Here is a 24,833-nt window from a genome sequence, read left to right as displayed (position 1 = left end):
CAACAGAGAGGTCCTCCTTCCCCTTTCTTGTGACTATTAGTTCTTGGAGAAACCAGTCATTTGTCTTGTGGAGTTTCTCACATTGTATTTTTGGCCAATTTTATTCTCGTGTGTTTATGGTTTTACTACATAACTTGTTTCCACAAAAATTCTGTAGTATTTTATAGGCTTAAAATTTTATTTGTATAAATGATATGCTGTAGGTTTGGTCTACACATCTTGTTTTTTTTGTGTGTGCCTAACATTGTTTTTGAGAGTTACTCATTTTAGTAGACGTAGTTCATTTTTTAATAGTTGTGTAGTATCCCATCATAAGAATATGCCACAGTTTATTTCCTATGGATGATTCTTTAATTTCTTGATTTATAATTTTTATGTCTTTGGCAGGTAGTTACCAGGGTTACATGCAACCTTGTGAAGCTGTTCTATTTTAAAGAGTAATGAATGGGTGTTCTAAATTTTTAGAGGCTTCTAATGAAGATTAGTATTCTTATCTTTGCCCCCACCTCTTTTTTTAGAAGAAAAAATGAGGCACAAAGAGCTTGAATAACTTTTCCAAGAACTACCTGCTAGTGAAAAGTATAATTCTTAGTAGTAATGAAGTTAGTGTGCTTATCCATATTATTTTATGGTGTGCTTCTTTTTTTATCTGTAAGATTTTACTCTAACCGTAGTTTAATGCTCAGAGAAGGAGAATAAGAAAAGTTAACATGAATTGAATCATTACGTGGAGATAGAAGTTTTAATTTCTCAACCGTATCATCTCCCATTGTAACAGCTGAAAAAACACTTTCTAGAATCGTCAAGCCCTTCTATTCCAGTTGTCTTTTACTCTAAGGTAGCACCATTGAGTTAAAGCTTGCACGTTACTGTGTTTTTCAGGTACCAAAAGAGCATCTTTTAGTCTCCATTCCTCTCTTGATTAATCACCTTCAGGCTGAAAGCATTGTTGTCCATACTTACGCGGCACATGCACTTGAGAGGCTGTTTACTATGAGAGGACCTAACAACGCCACTCTGTAAGTATTTGATTCTAAGCAATTTTTATTTTTTCAGCTTGGGGTGGGAACTGTTCTGTGCTGTCAGAGATCTCTTTGACTATATTCATAATTTCATTAGTAGTTTGAAAAATAAATGTGTACTTTTTCCTCATTTATTTATACTGTGTGTCAGTCTAGAAGGATGAAGCAGTATGCTATGAAGATACATAATGGCAAAAAGTTAAACAGGAAATCGGAGCAAAGGGAAATAACGGGGTAAGGTTACTAAAAGGAAATAGGTGTCAGAGGATCCTATACAGGAATTAAGGAAGCTCCTGAAATTTATGTGCTGTCTTCTGGCAAACCAAGGCAAAGAGAGGAACTTGGTCAGTTAAAATTTTCGGTGTCCTTGAGATTCAACTTAAAACAGTTCCTCAGAAGGCATCTCAGAAATGGGCCTTCATTAAGGGAGTGGTCTTAGCACCGTCACGCGACAGTGTTGTTTTTACCTGGTGTTTTTACTCTTTGCGGAGATATGACATAGCTGAGTGAAAGAAAGCTACCTAGGCGGTAGCTCTTCTGGCCTGATCCGAGGATAAATGTAGAGGGATGGACGGTCTGCAGATCTTTCAGGCCATTATCCACCAGTGTTATTTCTTGAAACTGAGCTTTGGGTGAGAGATGGAAAACAATTCTAGGTTCTTTTCTTCATCAAGAACTTGAAGTACAGATCTTCTCAGTGACCAATTAAGGGTTGAAAGGACATCCTCTGAGGTGAGTCAGACCAGTACCTGTCTTCAGGCCCGGAATTCATGCAGAAGTTATGAATCTGTTCCACCTCCGGGAAAAACAAATGACCGAGACCCTGAGAGTCTGAGTACTGTTCTCGACAGTGATGGATAGGAACCAAGGACGACCTGAATGGCTTTGGATGATGTCGGGTTTGCCTGGCTTTTGGTTTGTGTTTGATCACAGATGTGCCCTTTTTAGGGACTTAACATGAACACATGTAAACAGTTACTTTCCTAAGCTGTCAGCTGATTATCAGTGGTGGGAGATGGCTTACTCTTATGCCAAGAAGTGTGATTTAGTGGTTGTCAAGGGTATTCCAGAGTGACAAGCTCAAGAGTTGGCAGTGACTGAAAGCTGTTTTTTCATCTATAGCTTTACAGCCGCAGAAATCGCACCGTTTGTTGAGATTCTGCTAACAAACCTTTTCAAAGCTCTCACACTTCCTGGCTCTTCAGAAAATGAATATATTATGAAAGGTAGGCCGTTCCCCTGGTGTACAGACTATAAGAATCCCGTCTCCGATTACAGGGGTAAATACTGAGTTGTACTCAGGTTTCATAGTCCATGGACCAGATACTGTTGGCTATGAAGTCGGTAGGTTTAGATATCTTTACGTGGAAAATGTTTGGTTTACTATTATATTAAAACAAGTGTTTTCAGAAAAAAAGTCTACCCTAGTTTGATGTAGATACTCCTCTTGTTAAAAAGTAGCAAACTCCCTTCTTTACCTAGATTGAATTTGGGGGCAGAGCTCAGATCAGACATTTCTTGGTGGCATGCTAGGTTACATCTTTGCTGTGCAACCTGGATGCCCTTGAGAGACTCCACACAGATCTGCCTTCATAGAGCTACTGCCGAGGACACAGGCAGCTATAAACCATCTGCCCGGTGCTACATTAGGAGAGTGTCGTGCGGACAGCTCTGACTCGAGGGGCAATTTCAGTCTTATTCACTGTCACGTTCCAAGAGCCTAGCTGTGTCTGACTCATAGATGTTTTTCAAACAAACTGTCCCTCGTGGCCAATCAGGGCCCCTGGCATGTGTTGTGTGTTTGTGTGTACACGTGTGTTTATGTATGTGGATAGGTGTGTATCCGTGTGTGTTTTCAGTATCGTTCTTTTCCCAACAGTGATGTGTGATTACTGTTGTTTAACGTCCATTTCTGTGAGGTTACCTGGCATGTGGTCCCATTACTGTGTTCCTGGACTATACAAGGAGCACCTGTATGTAATACCTTCTCAATGAATATTGTTGGATGAATGAGTGAATGGACTCTGCCAGCCCAGAGGAGGGGAACCGATCCATCCTCTAAGCCCCTTAAACTGAGCTCAGGAAAAGCTTTCTCTAGGAAGTGAGGGATAAGCAGTGGTTAGCTAGTTGGAGGTGAGTCTGCTTCAGGTAGGAGAAACATCCACAAAGTTGAGGAGATGAGATGATGACTTTTTGTGCTCTCTTGCTTGGCATGTAGTAGTGGCTATACTTAGTAAACATCTATTTTACTCATGCAGAAACAGTTATTTATATTTTAAGCTTAGTAATCTGTGCAAAATGTTTTTAGGCATTTATTGGGCTGTATTCTTGCAGTATGGAACCTCCATAGCTTTACATGTATTTTTAGATTTTTTTTAGGCTCCTAATCTCTCTTTTTGTGGGGAGATGGGCAGTGGCCTTTTCTCAGTTTTTGGTGGGCTGTGATGTGTCCATTAGGCTAGGGCTAAACATTTCCTGCCACTGATTTCTAAGTGAAAGACACTGGAAACTGCACTCCCTTCCAGCTACTGTCGTTCCTCCCCGCCCCCTCCCCCAGTCATTCTACCCTTTTTCCTGCTCTGTGTCTGCCTCTTTAGTCACTTACTACTTTTTCTTGTCCCTTTTTTAATTCTTTTAAGCCTTAGGCCTTCTGAAAGTAATATTTCCTAGCACTCTAGATTTTATTGTCAATCCCTGGCCTAATTTTAAGATGAAAGGAAAGTTAGATTATTTTGAAATACAGAGAGCTATCTGGGGGTTACTTAAGGGTCTTAAAGTTTTGGTGATGAATCAGTGGACTTTTTTTCCTTAATCACGATTTTATTCTGAAGTTTAACTATTTACTTTTGCTGTTTTTATATTTTACAGCTATCATGAGAAGTTTTTCCCTCCTACAAGAAGCCATAATCCCCTACATCCCCACCCTCATCACTCAGCTTACACAGAAGCTATTAGCTGTTAGTAAGGTAACAAGATCAGTTTTAAAAGTGCAGTTGCTTTTTAACTTACGCTTCAAACTATTTGAGCCTCAGAATTCCCTGGCAATAGACTGGGCATAGGAAAAGTTCCCTGAATTCTTCCTGACCAACAATTAATACACATATGAGAAGTGTGGAGAGTCACTAGATTGGAGACCTAGCAGCACTCGCCTTTAAGTGCAGGCCCAGTAACTTGAAAATGTTTCATTTAATTTATTCTCACTTTAAAAGTAACGTTTCATTGAGGCGCCTGGGTGGCTCAGTCGGTTGAGCGTCCGACTTCAGTTCAGGTCATGATCTCACAGCTTGTGAGTTTGAGCCCCGTATTGGGCTCTGTGCTGACAGCTCAGAGCCTGGAGCCTGCTCCGGATTCTGTGTCTCCCTCTCTCTCTGCCCCTAACCACTCGCATTCTGTCTCTGTCTCTCTCAAAAATAAACGTTTAAAAAAAAATTAAGAACAAAAAAGTAACGTTTTATTAAATAAAATTGAAAAAGTAAGATGACTGATCTTAGATGGAGGAAAGCAGACTTTGTACCAAGTGGACACAGAGGCTGCTTACTTAGACTTCTGTAAAACAGTGCAGACCTTTGTGTCTGGTCTTCTTTATTCTTTTTTTTTTTTTTTTTTTTTAATTTTTAAAAAATTTATTTTTGAGAGAGACAGAGCATGAGCAGGGGAGGGGCAGAGAGAGATGGAGACACAGAATCCGAAGCAGGCTCCAGGCTCTGGGCTGTCAGCACAGAGCCCCACGTGGGGCTCGAACTCACAGACTGCGAGATCATGACCTGAGCTGAAGTCTGGCACTTAATCAACTAAGCCACCCAGGCACCCCTGGTCCTCTTTATTCTTATTTCCCCCAAGTAAATTTCATTCCTTTGATTAAAAATTTTATAGATAATTTGATTCCTATTTGTTGACACTAAGTTTTAGAAAATAAAAGTCCTTTTAAGGCTGCCAAAACTCCTTTTTAGATGCCTGTTCCTAATTACTCTATGGAAAGGAGATAAATTCTTGGAACTGTTACAAGGACTTTGGAGAAGGATCATTTTCTCACTGGGTTCTGGGTAAGGGTGTTGCACTGCTTTGGGCCTTGGAAGATTAAGATAGAAGACACATTGGGGCCTCCCCCAACCATCTCTTGCGTTCATCTACTTTCTGTGGTAGCCTTTCGAGAAGGATTTCGTTTGAAGGAAAACAGGGTTATGTTCCTTTAAAAACCATTGAAAACCACTGATAGAAAGGATTGTCACTCAGGGGTGCCTAGTCGCTCAATCGGTTAAGTGTCCGACTTCAGCTCAGGTCATGATCTTGCAGTCATGAGTTCGAGCCCCACGTCAGGCTCTGTACTGACAGCTCAGAGCCTGGAGTCTGCTTTGGATTCTGTGTCTCCCTCTCTCTCTGCCCCACCCTCGCTCGCTCACTCGCTCTCAAAAATAAGCGTCAAAAAAAAATTAAAAAGGATTGTCACTCTGTAGATATAGACATTGAGGCCCATAGAAGTTAAGGTTTGCCTGAGGCGTCCCACACAAGGCTAGTGGCATAGCCAGGACTTAACATGTCCCTGCTTGCTTCTTCCACCACTGTTTATAGTGATGGCTCTAGAGCACATGGGTTTTAGACAAGTTCCTCACAGCCCTGGGAGCTGATGCTTGTGTAGTAATCTGTGACTCAGAGGTATTTTTCGTGGTGGATTTTGCCCATTAAAAAAAAAAAAAGGTGAGGTGGGGTGCTTGGGTGGCTCAGCCGGCTGAGCGTCCAACTTCAGCTCGGGTTATGACCTCGAGGTTTGCAAGTTCGAGCTCCTCGTCAGGCTGTGTGCTGACAGCTCAGAGCCTGGAGCTTTCTTCGGATTCTGTGTCTCCCTCTCTCTCTGCCCCTCCTGTGCTCGGTCTCTCTCCCTCTGTATCTCAAATAAAAAATGTTTTTTTTTTTAATTCCGAGGAAAAAGGCAGTATTTTCTGAATTTTAAAGTTAATTATAAAACTTCAGCATATATGCAGGCAAGTGTAATCAATGCTTTAATACTGATTTTTTTAAAAAAGATGGCCTTTTACTGTGTTCTAGAAAGGGTAGGTGTGTTTTATTTTAGATACTTAATATAGTCAGTAATAAGCTTTCGTTTTTAATTTCAGAACCCAAGCAAACCTCACTTCAATCACTACATGTTTGAAGCAATATGTTTATCCATAAGAATAACTTGCAAAGCTAACCCTGCTGCTGTTGTAAATTTTGAGGAAGCTTTGTTTCTCGTGTTTACTGAAATTTTACAAAATGATGTTCAAGGTAAGTTAAAGGAAGTTACTTTCTTCATTACCGAATACAACTATTTTTTAAAAAAGATTTTTAATGTTTATTTTTGAAAGCGCAATCGGCGGGGGTAGAGTGGGCAGAGAGATAGGGAGACACAAAATTCAAAGCAGGCTCCAGGCTCTGGGCTGTAGGCAGAGCCCACTGGAGGGCTTGAACCCACAAACCATGAGATCATGACTTGAGCTGAAGTCGGATGCTCACCTGACTGAACCACCCAGGAGCCCCTGAATACAGCTATTAAAGGGGTTAATAGAATGCAGCCTGCCTAAGAGGTGTGCGCCTTTTGTATGGGAGCTATTGCTTTCGAATCTGACAGCTCTGTGTTTACTTTCATCAACAGAATTTATTCCATACGTCTTTCAAGTGATGTCTTTGCTTCTGGAAACACACAAAAATGACATCCCATCTTCCTATATGGCCTTATTTCCTCATCTCCTTCAGCCGGTGCTTTGGGAAAGAACAGGAAACATTCCTGCTCTAGTGAGGCTTCTCCAAGCATTCTTAGAACGCGGTTCCAACACCATAGCAAGTGCTGCGGCTGACAAAATTGTGAGTGAATTTATTTTGATGTAAGTTTCTGAGGTAGCTGAGAGAAACTGAGGATGGTAGATTTTTTTTTTTACTTGATTTAAAATAAATACAACCGTGAGGAAAGGAGTTGTAGAAAATATTAATGTAGATTTATTATTGTAATAAGGTATCCTTTAATTATCTCCATGCTGGAAAATAAAGAGTCCAGTAGGTTAATTTCAAGATCTTAACTTTAAGGGCTTATTGCGATGGGATATTCAGAAGTAAGAACGGAAGCAAAAACACTGATTATTCTAGCATGCACCCTTTTCCAAGACATCACCTATTTAACATGTAACTTTTGGAACAATTAATACTTGTCTCTTTAACTGATTATTTGATTTAATTTGTTGTAGCCTGGGTTATTAGGTGTGTTCCAGAAGCTAATTGCATCCAAAGCCAATGACCACCAAGGTTTTTATCTTCTAAACAGTATAATAGAGCACATGCCTCCGTGAGTATGAGCATAAAACATCACTGTAGGATTATTCAAGGACTGTTAGGTGGTGAGAAGATGCTGAATTGATACATTGTTTCTTTTATTCAATTCTTCAGTGAGTCGGTTGATCAGTATAGGAAGCAGATCTTCATTCTACTGTTCCAAAGACTTCAGAATTCCAAAACAACAAAGTTTATCAAGAGTAAGTAAAATCATTTGGTTATTCCTACACAAATAATGAAGGAAAGTAGCTAAAACTCCTAGACTTTCTGGTTACATATAAATGTTTTATCAAGTTATAAGCTGTCTATATACAGTATTTTAAGATGTTTGTATTCTCCAAACACTAAATCACTTTCAAATATATTGTGTTCCAAAGGTTAGTTTCTAAAGTTAGGTATCAAAACATTTTTTGTCTGTACTGTATGTTAAATTGTATAATAAAGGCAAGTACTGATGCCACAGTTAGCCATTGGTTTTGATGATTAGGAATATTTCACTTGGAGGACTTCAGTGGTGAATTGCTTGTTCAGCACAGTGAGGCCTCTGTACTGATACTCTGTATCTCTTTTCAACAGGCTTCTTAGTCTTTATTAATTTGTACTGCATAAAGTATGGGGCGTTGGCACTGCAAGAAATATTTGATGGTATACAACCAAAGTAAGTTTGTTTTTATTATTTATTACAATTTATACAATTAAAATTTCTTTAAAGTTTATTTTGGAGAGAGCATGTGCATGAGTGGGGAAAGGGCAGAGAGAGAATCCCAAGCAGGCTCTGTGCTATCAATAAGGAGCCCATTGCGGGGCTCTGTCCCACAAACCACGAGATCATGACCTCTGCCAAAACCAAGAGTCAGACGCTTAACAGACTGAGCCACCCAGGTGCCCCTATAATTTATTTATTAAAGCAAAAAAATGGACCTTTTTTAGCACAAATCAGTATTTCTATTTTATGCATGGTTTTATAGTTCTTGGTGGAGTTATAGTATCTTTGTGGTTTTCAAAATATTCTTAGGACTGTTGAGGGGCAAGGAAAACCCCTGCAAAACATTTTTCTCCCCCATCTCTGCCAGCCAGTGTTCTGTGTTATTGATGGCCAGGGTTGTCTCCAGGAGCTTGCTTTTCACTTAGTGTAGAGACAGAGTATAGTTTGGTAGTATTTCCCATTTAATAAGGAAAGGAAGGATAGAAAGAAATGAAAGAGAACAATTTGGGGAAAATGTTCAAGGTAGTTCCTTGTATTGGTATTATATCCCCAGAATTCCAGATTGCCTAAAATGTCATGCCAGAAAATATGCTTTCCAGAAGTAGAGGTTTGTGAGGAAATCCGTTTCATGAACTGCTAGTGGGTGCCTACACTGGTATGATCTTGCTATAGAGGAAAACCTATGCACACTTTTATTTTACCTAGAGCTAAAATTTCCAGTATCCTTGATAACCCACGATTTCCACTTCAGATACTTGTGGTAGAGTATACACTGAGGATTTTGCATCATTTAGTACCATGAAAAACTTTACTTTCGGATGTCTGCAAGAACGTATTAGAATTGTTGGCCAAATCATTGTTTTAATGTATCTGTCAACTTTCACATGATTACAGGTGTGTAAACATAGAAGGTTGGGAAGTTTATAATCCAGAAATGTTAAAAGTAGTTACTGCTGGATAGCGGGGTGATGGGTAATTCATTTTCTTCCTTCCTTTGCTTTTCTGTTTTCTAATTTTTCAGAATTTCTTTTTTTTTTTTTTTTTTTAAAGCATATGAGACAAAGAAAAGTGGCCATGAAGATTCTCCTTGAGCACAGTTGTCGTTAGTATTTCACAGAAGTTGTTGGTGGCACTTGGCCACAGAGTCGAGGCCTGAGGTTTTGTTGTTGTTTTGTCATCTCAAGGACTCTGCCATTCAGTTGACCAACTTGTTATTTTGGATTCTCTTACATTCCTAAGGAGTCAGTGTAAATAACATTAAGAATTTCACAGTATTATAATGATAGTCTAATGTAAAATTTGTTTTAATAGAATGTTTGGAATGGTTTTGGAAAAAATCATTATTCCTGAAATTCAGAAAGTCTCTGGAAATGTTGAGAAAAAGATTTGTGCAGTTGGAATAACCAAATTACTAACGGAATGTCCCCCAATGATGGACACAGAGTATACCAAGCTATGGTAAGTAAAGTTGTTAGAAATTACAGCTTCCTTTCCTTATGACTACAAATTCAAATAAGCTTATTTTCTTGAGGGCTGAGAATTGGATTCTGATCTCGGGTTCTCCACTAGCAACCATCAGATCCAAGACAGGACATGTGGGTACTTCTGGGCCTAGAAGGAACTTTGAATTTTTTTTTTAAATGTTTGGGAGCGAGAGAGAGGGCAAGCAAGCGGGGGAAGGGGTAGAGACCGTGGGGAAGAGAACCCCCCCCCCCCCGGCCCTCCCCCCGCCAATAGGCTCCGCACTGCCAGTACAGAGCCTGACATGGGGCTCAATCCGACAAACCATGAGATCATGACCTGAGGCGACATCAAGAACCAGACGCTCAACTGACAGCCACCTCGGCACCCCTGGGCCTAGAAACCTCTTGTTGCTGCTTCCTTAACTTTACTAGAAGAGGGTTCATGTGTCCCTTTGAGAATCTGGTGAAAGTCCCTGGTCTGCATGATATCTAGGACTGTTCATGACACCCAACCAAACTGGCTTAAATCTTTAAAAGGAGATATTGGAGCACGTGGGTGGCTCAGTCAGTTAAGCAGCCGACTTCGGCTCAGGTCATGATCTTGCAGTTGGTGGGTTCGAGCCCTGCATCAGGCTGTGTGCTATTAGCTGGAGCCTGCTTTAGATCCTGTTTCCCTCTCTTTCTGCCTTTCCCTTGCTTACACTCTCTCTCCCTCTCAAAAATAAACAAACATTGAAAAAAATTTTCTTTTTAAGGAGAAATTGAATAGGCTATGAGAAGACATCGCATGCTTGTGCTTGTTGGTGTCTGGTATTCCTGGCTTTTCTTGACCTCTTGCATCTCCTTTCCGCATTTGGGGCTCACTTAGGCTGCCTCTTCCAGAAAGGGATCTGATGATTTGGGGCTTTTTTTTTTTCTTCTTCCATATCAAAGCTACCTTACTGTTCTTTTCTTTAGACTGTGGGTCTAATTTTGCATCTCTGAAGAATTGCTGTTTAAGCAAATACTTCTGAAGATGTAAACAATAATTTTTCATCTGTTTGCTTTCTTCAAATTCAGGACTCCTTTATTACAGTCCCTGATTGGCCTTTTTGAGTTACCTGAAGATGATACCATTCCTGATGAAGAGCATTTTATTGACATAGAAGATACACCAGGGTATCAGACCGCCTTCTCACAACTGGCATTTGCCGGGAAAAAAGAGCACGATCCTGTAGGTCAAATGGTCAATAACCCCAAAATTCACCTGGCACAGTCACTTCACAAGTTGTCTACCGCCTGTCCAGGAAGGGTAAGTGACTGCTGTCACAGAACTCTAAGTCATGGAGACTTTTTTGGGAAGCCAAGAAGGTAGCAGTTACTCTGGCGCAGGTCTTCACTGGTCAGCGTGATCAAACATCCCACTGAATTATAGTTAGGCCTTAATTTTCTTTAGTAAAATGATGTGCTAGAAATAGATTTTACGCAAATAATTTTCTTAAAGTTTTAGTTAAGTAATCTCTATATCTGACCTGAGCTTCAACTCAAGACCCCGAGGTCAAGGGCCACATGTTCTTCTGACTGAGCCAGCCAGGTGCCCTAAAACTCTTTGGATAGAAAAATGTGTATTTTCCAGATTAAAATAATCTTTTATTGCAGGCATATATACACGCACACACACACACGTATATGTATATATAAATGGTTTCTTGGGTTTTTTTAGCCACAACATACTCAAAAATTAAAGAATGGTTCATGGAGTAACCCTAATAATGGCTGTAGAGTTGCATTAGCTAGCACCTTTTACCAAATCTTCTAGATTATCTGATAAAATTTTTGTTTTCCATTGTGTTATGGAAAACTTCACACACACAGAAAAACAAATAACAAACAGCATAACAAACCATCATGTGCTGACCTTTAGAAATGATCAGCATCCTGCCAATCATGTTGCATTTGTTTCTCTTTGGGCAACATGTCATTTAACCCACATGTATTTTAGAAAAAGTCCTTGTTGGGGGTGCCTGCGTGGCTCAGTCGGTTAAGCGTCCGACTTCGGCTCAGGTCATGATCTTGCGGTCCGGGAGTTTGAGCCCCGCATCGGGCTCTGTGCTGACAGCTCAGAGCCTGGAGCCTGTTTCAGATTCTGTGTCTCCCTCTCTCCCCCGTTCATGCTCGGTCTCTGTCTCAAAAATAAATAAACGTTAAAAAAAAAAGTCCTTGTTGGTCCGTGATGCATATATAGTTTTTAGTATCACAGTACCTCTACCACACTGAACAGCAGCAATTCCTTGTGGATCTGCTTTTGAGACCTGTCCAGTTTTTTTTTTTTTTGAGAGAGCGAGGGAAAGAATGAGCTGGGGGGAGGTGGGGGCAGAGAGAGACACACAATTCGAAGCAGGCTCCAGGCCCCAAGCTGTCAGCACAGAGCCTGACACCAGGCTCAAACACACAAAACATGAAATCATGACCTGAGCCAAAGTCAGACGCTTAACCAACTGAGCCACCCAGGAGTCCCGAGACCTGTCCAACTTTGAAGGCATAAAGCAGTTGATCTCCTTACAAATCCCAGTAAGAGCCCTTGGTGACGGACTGTGGTGGTTCTCCCATAGAAGACAGGGCTTGTGTTGGTTTGTTAGGCTCTCCAACAACTAGCATGTGTGTTTTCCATCTCTGGTAGGTTCCATCAATGGTGAGCACCAGCCTCAATGCAGAAGCGCTCCAGTATCTCCAAGGATACCTTCAGGCGGCCAGTGTGACACTGCTTTGAACTGCATTTTCCAAATTGGCTAAGCCTGGGAACGTTTCGTAGACGTCAGAGTACAGCTGCATTTAAGCAAGTTTTCCTTTTGAACTTGTCACAAATTCCATCTTGTAATGAATATTAAATGTTGCTTTAAGCTGAACCCTGAGCAAATTAGGTGGTTTGTATGATCCTAAATGTAAGTGGCTGACTTTTCCAGTTTGCAGCTTCAAGGGACAGGTATTAATAAGTTCAGTACATGATCATGATGAGCATCTGCATTGTTGGGAGAACTTTAAAATTGTGACGGACACTGAGCGTGGAGACTTCTTTCTGTTACTAAATCCTTTTGTTTTGAGGCATCGCTGTTTGTGTTTCTCTCATCCTTTGTATTTTTGTCTGTTTCCTTAAGCTTTTATTGGAAATGTAAGTGAAGAATCACTGGTGTTAACTTGCCAAGAAATGCACATTTCAAGTTTGAAATCTGTAATCAGCAATAAAAAAAAGCCCCCTCAAATATGTATCCAAGAACATCTTAAGGACAGGTTTTTGGTGCTGATAACTTAATAATGAAGAATTTAACTCAAATTCAAACTCAGATTAGTTTTTCCTTACCTGGGAAAAGGGAACATTAATACAGATTTGGAGCTTATCTATTAGAACTTTTCTGGACCTGTTCCCAGGTGGCAGCATGAACTCTAGGCAGATGGGTTTCCTCTGGATGGGAGAGAAATGCTTTGCCTGGCTTCACGAGGCTGTCCCATACTCTAGACAGTGTAGGAGTCTGCTCTTACTCAAAGCATGTCTTCTTTGCAGATCGGAGGTTACTTAGAACTTTTCAAACCACAGCATCTTAGAACCTGAGGTCGAGGTGAGTCACAGGAATGGGTATATGCTAGCAAACAAGGCTGCCTGGGCAAGTTCCGTGACCATTCGTTTTTAGGAAGTAAGCAGACTATCTCATCTGAGAGGCACAGTTTATTTATGCTGGAATTGTTGTCCATGTAGTGCAGATTAAACTAGAATCTCATTCTTCACAGATCACTGATTTCTTTTAAAATTCAGGTACCTGACTTGAATCCTTTTTCTTCACGTTGTTTTTGTCGTGTTGCTTGAGAAATTGTCCAGCTTAATTGAAGTGTTCTTGTCCCAATCTAATCACTTTTGTTTTGACATAGTGACAGAGCATTAAATTATATTACTTATGTAAGTGGTCATCGGCAGAAGGATATTGAGATAGTATTGGGATCTACTTTTAAACTACACAGTCTGGAGTGGAAAACAGTTGGTGGTGATGGTTATGTTTGCTGCTTACGTAAGCTCCAAGAGCGCCTTTTTGGCTCTTTGTGGTGAGGCTGTCATGGAATAGTACATACTGCTGCAGCCAGGGCTCACTACAGCATCTTAAACTTGGAGGACTGATCAGGTTGTGAACTGTTTCCTTTTAAGATCATTTCTGAACAGGAAGACTGGTACTTACTTTCTTTTAGTCTGGCATGAGTTGTTAATTCTGTTGAGGTTTCTTATTCCATCATCTGAGGGTTTATCTATTTAGCTTTTAAAGATTTTTGAAATGATTTGTCATGAGTTTCTGACAGGCCTTAGTGACTTCCTCAGTGGTGAAGCATATTCTTTGTGGTTTTAAAGAGTTGGGTTCGTACTTTGAAATAGGGCCAATCTGGTTTGAATTACTCTGCCACGGACTTGTGTGACTTTGAGCAAATTACTCAGTCTTCTGAAAAACAGTAATAAACACTTTCAGGATGGTGCGGAGACAAGAACATATATAGAGTAAGTACTAATAAATAGAAGCTGCTACTTAATTGTTCATGGTGGGGTTGAGGACCAGCAGGGGCCTAGCTGGGAGGAAGTGTTTGTTACTGAGCAGTGCAGAACACTGCCCTATCTTACCAGTACTCTAGGAGCTCTGGGGTGTGGGAAGACTTTCCAGAAAGGTACTGGACTAGGTAAGGCGTGCACTCTGACCAGGGTAGTTTGAGACATGGGGGAAATGTAGCTAAATTGCCGAGTTCCTCATGAGAGTCTCCTGCTGGGCCCATGGATTCCTTTATGCACATCTTCCCTTTTAACAACCTGATTTTTAAAAATAACATTTCTGATTATAAATGTATATAAAGATCCTTCATATTCCTGCCTTTAAATATTCTGCCCCCCCAACCCCCCAAACAAAGTTGAGATAATTTATAATTTTATATGCTTTTTGAAAAACTGAAAAACTGTTGGAAATGATAGACTCTTGAACTGAATGTTTCTTATACATCAGTCTTTATATCTCTGTTTCCTAACAGTGCGAACAGGGCCAATTTTTGAGCACACCCCCAACTCACACTGGGCATTTTTCCTTTGTTGCTATTTTGATGGGTGAAAATGCGATCTCATTTTTCCACTTGTGCAGCATAACCAGTTTGGCTTTAATGAAACTGACGTGCATGTGAGGTTAACTGAGGACAAGTCTCCATGTTCCACTCCTGGAGACAACCGCTTTCGGCCTGCACTGCCTGTAGCTCCTAGTTCCTCCTCCTCCTGACACATCAGCCTTCAGCATCTGTTACCTCCCTGCTGTGGAAAGTAAGACTCCAGCTGACCCCTCTTCTACCCTCCTGGGGTCTTTTTGGGTGTTTTTAGTGATGCCATTCTTTGATTCTTTTTATCTTCAAAACTTGGGTTAGTGTCTCTTGACACCTCAGCATCGACGAAAGGTGTCTCTCGTGTGTCTGCTGTCCCTTCGCTTTCATGCTGTCACAGGAGGGGCGCTTCACTCTGTGCAGTATCTGTAGGTCTCTTTTGAAAGGGAGAAAGTGATGACCAGTACTTGTTGGCGGCAGAGAGAGAGCTGAGTCCCAGGCCTGGCAGCGTGTCAAGGCTGCATTTCCTCTTCCCTGGGCCCAGGGTCTTGACTCTTGCATTCTTTAAAAGAGAATATTAGAATCAAGGTCAAATGGACTGCTTTTTTTCTGTCATACTCCCGTCACTTGCTGAAAGCCAAGTCCCATGTTAGCTTGGATTATATTTGGATCCTGGCTTTTTTCTCATTCTGTGTGTCACATGGCATCTCTTTAACTCTTCCCCAAGGTGCTCTTTTTGCAGCTCACTGGCTCTCACGGGCCGTTGCGGCTCTCCAGATCGCTATGGCTCCCTGTCAAGCCTCCCACTACCAGTGTTCCATGGAAAGTTTTGAGAACTGGATGTGAGTCTTCGGTTGCAAATCTGAGAGGTCTGTGATCCTTATTCCTGAGAGGTGGAGGAAGCTACCAGGTCACACAGCTGGATGGGAATGGGACCGGGAGTTACACCCAGGCAGCATAGGGCTTGGCACAAGTCAGAAATAGGAAATCGGTTAATAAGGGCATGATCATGAGGTACCCTGCTGATAACTTCTTGAGTATACATGTTTTTTCATTTATTTTTGAGAGAACATGAGCAGGGGAGGGGCAGGCAGAGAGGGAGACACAGAATGCGAAGCAGGCTCCAAGCTGTCAGTGTAGATAGAGCCCGACCTCACAAGCCCTGAAATCGTGACCCGAGCTGAAGTTGGACGCTTAACCGACTGAGCCACCCAGATACCCCTTAAAAGTATAAATACTAGGATTGTTTTTGGTTGCTGGATGTGCCCTTTTGTTCCTGTTGGGTGTGACCACAAGGCAGGACTTACCCTTGGGTCCACCCTGGGGTATTCTTAGGACTGCTCTTTTGTAGGGCAAAGGAGCTTCATGGATCAGTTGGAAATAACTCCAGGTAGTTTCTAGTGGATTCTCTAAAAGAGCTAAGAAGGCCTGGCTACAGATGCACAGGAACACCTGCCCATGGGTGGGCAACTCCCCTTGTCCACCTACCCTTCTGGACTGGGGTTGCTGCGTAATATGTGGAGAAGGCAGTCCGGAGCTATGTGAAGTCATTTACCTATTTCTGGGTTTCCTCCCTTCTCTGTTAAGAGGATATAAACAGAAAACGTGGCATCGTGAAAGCACCGTCCAGGTGAAGAGTAAGCCACAAAAGGCAGGTCAGGGAAAAGTTTCTCAGATGTGTCACAAAGCTGGGTGGGAAACGTTAGGAGAAAAGCAGCTTACTGCATCGGAACAGGGTCCCGTCTCCTTGCAGGGAATTAGAGTAGTCCCCTTGAGTCGAGAGGAGAAAATGATTACTGCTCCCAGGTGCCTGGGTTCCTGTAGCAAACCTCAGCTAAGCAGGTGTCCCGATCTGTCTCCCAAGAAAGTCTACAGGACAACAGGAAGTAGAGCCTGGCACCTGTCGGGGCCTCCCACTCACAGAGCAGGCTTAAGTGTCCTACGAAAGCTGGACAGGCTCTTCTGTTGGGCAGAAAGAGGGAAGAAGCCGCAGTCATGGGCCTGCTGAGCATCTTGGTCCGTCAGGGAAGCTACAAAACCCTCACAAGGAGAAGCAGGGTGGGGACAACAAACTTGAGCCAACTGCCACAGGTGACACATTCCAAACCCCACACCATGTGACCACCTGGCGATTGGCTCTGACCCTCCTGCCACAAGCCACCAATCCAGTCCTTGCCAGTGTCCTGAAGGAAACTCCCTTTAGTCCCAAGGACAGACTGGCTCTGAACTTCAACAGCAGTCTCCAGAGCCAGGGGAGATACGTCTGAAATCGTGTGGCCAGAGGTGTCCTCCATTTAACTCAAAGGCAGCATTTCTCCACGTGAGTAGAAGGGGTCGTGGTGCAGTCAGAAGGAACATCTGTGACTTACGGTTATACGTGCTGTATTAGGAGCAAATCACTAGCAGTATTAATTGCTTAGGATGGTGCTTCTCAAAGTACCACAGCATCCCCTAGGACCTTATTAGAAATAAATGTTGAGTTCTAGACCTCCTGCACCAGAAACTAAGTTGGTGAACACTGATTCAGGATAAAGCCAAGTACAAGTGAATCCATCAAGAAGACACACAGACATGGTAAAAGCTGTGCATGCTGTCTGGAGCTCCAGGGCCTGAAAAGTAAGAAGGGATCGTATTTAAAGATGTGCAGTTAATGAACACCTTTAGTTTGGAGCGAAGGCAGGCAGAGGGTAAGCAGGCCCTGTTAGCGGACCTCTTCCAAAAAGTCACCCACTCCCTACGGTTACAGAGGAGACAGACATAAATTCTCGCTCCTGTGGAGTGTGTCACTGTACTTTTTCTTGAGAGACTTGCAGTGGACGAGGGCCTGCATCCCAGCGGGACGACCGTGAGAGCTGGACAGGACAGAATGAACAAGAGTAAGACTCAGCATTTCCAGCAAGGAAGTGGGCAAATTCCTCTCCACCCACTGCCCTGAGTGGTGGGACCATGAAGACAAACCAGGAGCAACGGCTTCCTCTGGGCTGTAAGAACAACAGAAGGGTGTTTACAAAGTACTTCCGGCACCAGGTGCTCTGAGAAGCTACTTACGTGTATTAAGTGCACAAGAGAAGCGGTTTTCTAATTTAGAGAGAGAAACTGAGGCACAGAGAGGTGAAATAAATTGAGGTCTCAGCAAAGAGGGGACGAGTCGGGACTGACCCGCTGGTCAGTACCTGTGCTTGTTAGCAGCTCACACTGCCGTCTAGGTCAGCACACTGCCTCCCCCTCCAAGGCGGCCTCCAACCAGCTCCTCTGCCAAACGTTAGGTATTCATCCACCTACGTTATAGCACCTTGGTCCTTCAGGAGGTGATCTCTTCACAGCACAGAAGCCTCGTCCACATGGGAGTCTACCCTCTACGGTGCTGCTCCCTCACGCAGGCCCTCTGGAAAATGTTACATGGCCAAGGAGAGCAGTGACAAAGGTTGGGCCACGTCTGGGGACACTCAGACCTTGGGGCTTTCAGAGAACAGACTTGCCAACAAATCCTCCAGGCCCAGACTCCCCAAACTCAGCCGTTCAACATGGCCTAAAATGCTGACACTGGTGGTATAGTGATGAGCACAGCCGCCGTCCCACACGGCCAGAAACCAACTTGTCCCCCTCCCCCAGGCTAGGGAAGGCCTGCACATTTCTGGTTCCTTAGGTGGAGGAGTCTGACTCCCCCTTCCACGTTTGCATCGCTTTTGTCCATGAAAGAGCCAACCAGACGGGAGCATAACATCGGCCCAGAGGAGAGCTTCCAGGCCTGCCCTTCCACACCGTCTGCACAGGTCTCCCTCATCTAAACCATCTGCCCGATGAACATGGGCGCACAATACACAGGACACACACCGGCCACGGGCCCCCAGCGGGTATTTGGACTGAACAACAAAAGCCCAAGGGGCTTCCAAATCCTAGAGAAACTCCGGCCAGTTCTTGGGGAGGCCTTTTTGGCAACCAGAGAAAATACACGGTTTAAAAAGCAAGATACAGAGGTGCCTGGGTGGCTCAGTCAGTAAAGCATCTGCCTCTTGGTTCAGGCTCATGTCATGATCTCACAGTTCGTGGGTTCAAACCCCATGCCAAGCTCTGTGCTGACAGTGCAGAGCCTGCTGGGGATTCTTTCTCTGCCCCTCCCCTGTTCATTCTGTCTCTCGAAATACATAAACTTTAAAAAATCTTTTACAAAAAATCGAGTAAAAGGCAGAGTCTGAATAATGACAGTAAGGATTTGGGTCACTCCAGAGTGGGACCGAGTGCTCCTCCATCTATCCCCACTCCGTAATGTCAAAGGTCAGGGAGACTCTGCTGCTTCTGCGGCCAAAGGAAGCTGGGGTGACCGTGACGAGCTGAGGCTGACCCAGAGCCCGCAGGTTCCTGTGGGGCGGGTGGATGGCATATCGGAGCCTGCCTGCTCTGGCCCTGCTCAGCTTTGTAACAGCAGCATTTTGTGTGCTCTGCATGTCTGATCGTGAAAAGAACCACATGCAAAAAGGGATGGAAAAAATGGTAACATGGAGGATTTGGGGATAACTTCCAAATTTTTCAGTTGTCCTTGCAAGCCTAGTGGGTAGGTCTGTCGAAACAGGTTTTGATGAATATTTGTGAAACAATCTACAAAGGAATAGAGAGAAAGAAACACAGAATGTGGAGCAGGCTCCAGGCTCTGAGCTGTCAGCACAGAGCCCGACGTGGGACTCAAACTCAGGTCGCAAAATCCTGACCTGATCCAAAGTTGGAAACTTAACTGACAGCCACCCAGGCACCTCAAAAGATTGTATTTTTAGGTAGTAATCTTTATACCCAACATGGGGCTGGAACTCATGGCCTGGAGATCAAGAGTCACACACTGAGCCTGCCAGGTGTCCCCAAAGGAAATATTTTTATATATTTTTTAAGTATTTATTTTGAGAGTGCAAGTTGGGGAGGGACCGAGAGAGAAAGAATCCCAAGCAGGCTCTGCACTGTCAGGGCAGAGAGCCCGACAGGATTGTTGGGGCTCCATCCATCTCACAAACCATGAGATCATGATCTGAAATCAAGAGTCAGATGCTTAACTGATTGAGCCACCCAGGCGCCCCAGAAATATTTTTCAAAAATCAGACTTGAGAGGCGCCTGGGTGGCTCAGTTGGAAGATCATGGGACTCTTGATCTTGGGGTCGTGAGTTCAAGCCCCACACTGGGTGTAGTGATTAAATAAACACTTTGAGGTTCCAAGAAAATGGCCATTGCCTCTTCTAAGAATCCACATTTTTTAAAAGACAGATTGAAGAAAACTGGCTAACCCCTCCCTGCCAATCCAGCAGTGCTTAAGTGCTTGACAAATCCATTATATATGGATTTGGAGATTTCAAATATTGGTCTGTTTTTAAGGGCACACATTTAAAGCACGAAAAGCAGAGATAGCAGTGGTGGAAGTTTCCAACGTTAAATCCCATGCAAACAAACAAAGCTATACATCTCTGTCCTCAGGTTTATTTCCTGGTCCTGTTCTACTGAACTCATAGCTCCTGTAAGGCAAGCAGCATGCTGCTTCTAGGGAATGCGGATTCCCTTCCCATGGGCCACATCAGTCACAGATCCCATCTCTAATAACCTTGGGATCTGGGCCAAGGAAGCTGTCACTGGGTGTTCGCCCTGCAAAGCTTCACACGTGAGCTTGGGGAGCAGGGGAAGGAAATCTAGACTCAAGTGACATGTTTTTCTAAGAGCCATCGGTCCCATTCCTGTGGCTCAAGAAGGCCTTCGAAAACCAGTAACAAAACCACCAGCTCTGCGGAAATTATCTTTACTCATTAAAATCTCCCTGCGATGAGAGGAACTTTCTAAAGTCCTGACAGGACATCTGTGTACCCACTGTGGGTGACCAAGACCCAAGTGTGTCTGTCCCAAGGACCACAAAAGCCACTCCCCTCTGAGGACCAATGCCCCACAAATCCTAAGACCCTCAGTCTTCTCATGACTGACCCACAGCACCTTTGATGATTTCAGACCTCTCAGGAGCATTCCAATCCCCTTTCCTGCCTGCAGTCTGGAAACAGAGTGCATGTATTGTCCCAAGGGCAGAAGCACCTTGTTTGGCTCTAACCTTGTAACTCTTAGAGATGATATCGGCGTAAAACACAGCACATACTCCATTCCCAGGTGGCTCTCTCAGAGCCTGCTGACACGGGTAGAGGTGCTGCAGGGGGGTCCTCTGTAGCAGAGGACAGCTACAGGGCCTTCCCAGAGAGCTCACTATTGAAGAACATTCAAGGACCTCCTAAAACAGCCAGAGATGTTATCACCTTTGAAAAACCTCCTGTCAAAGAAACCTGGAAATCCTCACAACATCCCTGATATAAAGGGGGAAACTTCCCCTTCCTGGAGTTTTGGCAGTGAGGGCCACTCACACAGCCAACTGGAAGTTGTGAATTTCTTCGAAGGTTGTACCATCCTGCTCCTCCCATCTTCGTTTTGCAGCTGGAGGTCGCCAGTGGGCATACTGTCAGGCAGGGGGGAGAGGGGTGCTGGGCAGAGGCCACACACCCCCAACAGACACACAGGAACACTGGGCAGAAGAGGCCGGCAAGGCCGGGAGACTGGCTACAATCTCAATACTGGAGAAGGTACTAAAGACAGAAGAGAGCTGTGAAGAACCCCCGGGTGCTATCAGTATAAATGCAAGACTTCTAAATACATCACAGACAAAAACAGAAGTGTGGGGGGGCACCTGCATGGCTCAGTCAGGTTAAGCGTCCGACTTCGGCTCAGGTCATCATGATCTCGCAGTTCGTGAGTTCGAGCCCCATGTTGGACTCTGTGCTGACAGCTCGGAGCCTGGAGCCTGCTTCAGATTCTGTCTCCCTCACTCTCTGCCCCTCCCCCGCTCACACTCATGCGCGCGCGCGCTCTCTCAAAAGCCAACATTTAAAAAGAAAAGATGAGCGTGTTTACACTAGACACACACACGCACGCACGTACATGGGTCTGTTCCCTAGAGGTCTGCTCGGAAGGCCTAGGAAACATCCTAGTAGCAGTGAGTGCTCCAAGCACACCCAGACCTCGGTGGCTTCTTTCCATGTTTTTTAATCTCTACACCCAGTGGGGTGGGGGGCTCAAATTCACAACCCCTAGATGAAGAGTTTCGTGCTCTGACTGAGCCAGCCAAGCGCCCCCCCCGCCCCCGACCTTATTTTTTCAGATGTGGTCATCACTAAAGGGGACCAGAGCTCCTTGGAGAAATGGCTGACTCCAGGACTAAGGAAAGAAAAATTGCAGGACCAGGGAAAGGACCGTTGCAGCTGAACCAGAGGGCACACCGTCCGCATTGCTGCAACGGTCCTGGCTCAGTCTGACAAAGTAAGAATGTGGAACCACATACACACGGATATGATCTCTGCTTACATTTCCAACAGGGTCAGTCTCGGACAAGTTTCTAAACTGTGCTATGTAACTAGACACAATGGAGAAACTCTCCCTGCTTTCTCCCTGCGACGTCAAATCCCCTTCTGTGTCTGAGCACTCTTCTATAACCTTCTGACCACTCTCATCCTGGCGGTCCCACCCACGGGCTGGTTTTTACAGCGAACCACCTCTATGAGCATCTTCTAAAATTAAACAGAAAGCCGCCGGCCCGCTCCTCAGCCAGGCTTGAACGCAGCGAGTGCCTCACCGTCCTCCTCCGAGTGTGAGCGCACCGGCAGGAAATGAGACTCACAGTGTCGAGAAGTCTCCTCTTCTGGCTTGTTTCTTCGGGTGACAGTGTCAGGTTGGAGAGGAGAGGCCTGTCCCCTCACCTGGCTGCCCACACGCCTCGCTTCCACACCCTCACATCTTCCCTCACTTCTTTAGATACTGCTCGAAAGGACCAAAAATTCATTAGTAGCTGTTTATTGATCAATGGTTTGATATAAAGTCATTTCAGATCTTCAGAATTTTGCCCAAACAGAATCACAAGCATTACAAAGTTTTGTTTTGTTTTTTCCTTAAAAAAAAAAAAAGGGTAGGAGGTAGGTTGGGAGGGGACCTACCTAGCAGTAGTGGCATCTGAGAATAAATTAACAAAAAAAATTTAGTATTACCATTTATTGGTGACAAACACTATGTTTTACTTACATTCCATGGGGAGATAAAATTCCAGCGTAAACAATGAATCGAACAAAAGCAGTACTTAACTTGCAAGACTACGGTGCTTTTCATCTGGACCATATGCAGGACCTTACCGCACACGCTTCTATGCGCAGTAACACAACATCAAAAGCAACAGTTTCGGAGCTCAACACAGGCCACTCTCTGCCGCCCTACATGGAGATGCAACAGTGGTACAAAGCACTCCAGGAAAATCCATCTGCGGGTTTAGACGTACTACACGGAGACCATATCCTGTAGTGTGAAAGCCACGTGTCCTCAAGAGCCGTATGTATAGACACACAATTTTTTTTTAATAATCTTTAAAACAAAGACCAAAATTCATTTAAGTCCTGTTGCATTAACAAAAATAAAACAGAAAAGGAAACAAATGATCATTAAAGTTTAAAACTCCTAAACTGTCCAATTTATACAACCATGGGAGACTTCATCCAGGATGCTGACAAGTCCAGGACCGTTGCAGCTGAACCAGAGGGCACACCGTCCGCATCGCTGCAACGGTCCTGGCTCAGTCTGACAAAGTAAGAATGTGGAACCACATACACACGGATATGATCTCTGATTAGATTTCCAGTAGGGTCAGTCTCGGACAAGTTTCTAAACTGTGCTATGTAACTAGATACAATTGAGAAACTCTCAAATTAAAATTTATATAGTGTCATTTCAATCAAAAGAAAATAAGAAAACTAAGAGTACGTATCTGTTGGAAGAGAAAGCAGTGGGGACGGTGTGGGCACCACGGAGGTGGGGCCATAGCACACTAGAATGGTTGGCGCCGAGTAGGAAGCATTTGATTTTCTCTGGTGCTTTCGGCTCTGGGGCTGGTCTAAGGCCCCTGTCCCCAGCGTGGGTGTCCAGGGTTTGTCCCAAGCGTCTGCGTGAGCCAGTCTGAGAAAGGTTGCGCACGCTCTCTCCTGTGTCCTTAACACGGCCCAAAAGGTGATGACAGCCGAGCACCGAGGTGCCAGGGGCCGGGGCCTGCTGGTTTCCCGGTCAAGCCAGGGCCGCTTGGCAGGCCTCGCAGCACCCCTCAGCAAGCAGCTGCCTGCGTGTGGCACAAAACACCGCGCACGCGCAGCCACACTGCCTCCTTGCGTCCCCGCCTTCGTCACCACTGCCGCCTCTGCTTCTTTACCCAGCACGTGTCTCAGCCCACTGGAGGTATCAGAAATTCCAAATTCTCAAAGCAGTTTCAGTATTTTCAGTATATATGTTGGGGTTTTAACAACGGTTCGTGGCCAGAAAAGGTTCAGCACCTTCCACACCTTCAAAGAAAAAGAAAAATGAAAAAATGATGCCAGTTTTGAAATTTAAGGGAATTAAGCCCATGTTACCAATGAAATTAGCTGACATTGAAGTCCAATAGCACAGGTCCCAGTTTTGATAATGGGGTTCAAGTTTTGTCAGGATGTCACCGCCACGTGAAAAAACACTAAGGAGAATGCATGTGTAGTATGGTAGCTCTGGGACAGAAAAAATAATGAAGCAGCACAGGATGATATTTGCATAAAGAAACACATATGAAAGATACATAAACTAATAAAAATGCGACCTCTGACTCTTAGCGAGAGAACAAATGGGAGGCTGCTGGAGGGGAGGTGGATGAGGGATGGGCTAGATGGGTGACGGGCATTAAGGAGGGTGCTTGTTCTGATGAGCACTGGGTGTTGTATGTAAGTGATGAATCACTGAATTCTACTCCTGAAAGGAATATCACACTGTATGTTATAAATAAAATCTTGGAAGAAAAAAAAAAGATCTCTGGGTGGGAGGGGAGGGAGGATGAGGTGGGTGGGGACTGCGAGGAGGGCAAGACTGATCACTGTGCACCTTTGAAAATAATTTTGATTTTTGAACCACGTGAATGTATTACCTATTCAAAATTTAAAAAAACTGCACGCTCTGCCCACTACTTAGAAACCCCTCGGAGAAAGAAAGGGACAGAAAAGGGACTGAGGTGAGTTTCACTACTGAGTTGAGCTGACGGTCTGAATTGAATGCAAATGACGAAAAGAGCTGCCTTTCTGTAAACGGGCTCACTCACACAGACACTGGGCCATTTCCTGTTCTTGGCATCTCTGTACTTTGTTGGTCCAACTCAGACAGCAACTTTAAAATGTTCAGTGCGGCCTGGCAGGGAC

General features: G+C 44.0%; 2 protein-coding genes across 15 annotated transcripts in view; one reads left to right on the top strand and one right to left on the bottom strand.

The window, feature by feature from the left end:
• The window catches only part of CSE1L (chromosome segregation 1 like), a 46,739-nt gene extending 34,003 nt beyond the window's left edge, over positions 1-12,736 (top strand). For both annotated transcript variants that reach the window (XM_027046868.2, XM_053199840.1), the window contains exons 15-25: positions 883-1,019; positions 2,145-2,248; positions 3,891-3,988; positions 6,134-6,284; positions 6,652-6,860; positions 7,238-7,335; positions 7,437-7,522; positions 7,899-7,980; positions 9,340-9,486; positions 10,551-10,782; positions 12,151-12,736. In XM_027046868.2, coding sequence (XP_026902669.1) covers positions 883-1,019; positions 2,145-2,248; positions 3,891-3,988; positions 6,134-6,284; positions 6,652-6,860; positions 7,238-7,335; positions 7,437-7,522; positions 7,899-7,980; positions 9,340-9,486; positions 10,551-10,782; positions 12,151-12,240 — 1,434 coding nt within the window. In that variant the 3' untranslated portion in view covers positions 12,241-12,736. The remainder of the gene's footprint in view (positions 1-882; positions 1,020-2,144; positions 2,249-3,890; positions 3,989-6,133; positions 6,285-6,651; positions 6,861-7,237; positions 7,336-7,436; positions 7,523-7,898; positions 7,981-9,339; positions 9,487-10,550; positions 10,783-12,150) is intronic.
• Positions 12,737-22,418: 9,682 nt separating this feature from the next.
• The window catches only part of STAU1 (staufen double-stranded RNA binding protein 1), an 81,943-nt gene continuing 79,528 nt past the window's right edge, over positions 22,419-24,833 (bottom strand). For 10 of the 13 annotated variants that reach the window (XM_053199841.1, XM_027046783.2, XM_027046787.2 and 7 more), the window contains 2 exons: positions 24,737-24,822; positions 22,419-23,957 (listed from right to left, as the gene is read on the bottom strand). In XM_053199841.1, the coding sequence (XP_053055816.1) occupies positions 23,942-23,957; positions 24,737-24,822 (102 nt within the window). In that variant the 3' untranslated portion in view covers positions 22,419-23,941. Of the gene's footprint in view, positions 23,958-24,731; positions 24,823-24,833 lie in introns of those variants that run through there. The other 3 variants (XM_027046786.2, XM_027046792.2, XM_027046791.2) reach the window with 2 other exon arrangements.

The sequence above is a fragment of the Acinonyx jubatus genome, chromosome A3 (assembly GCF_027475565.1).
Source record: "Acinonyx jubatus isolate Ajub_Pintada_27869175 chromosome A3, VMU_Ajub_asm_v1.0, whole genome shotgun sequence".
Taxonomy (NCBI): Eukaryota; Metazoa; Chordata; class Mammalia; order Carnivora; family Felidae; genus Acinonyx; species Acinonyx jubatus.
This window is presented reverse-complemented; position numbering and strand designations above follow the sequence as displayed.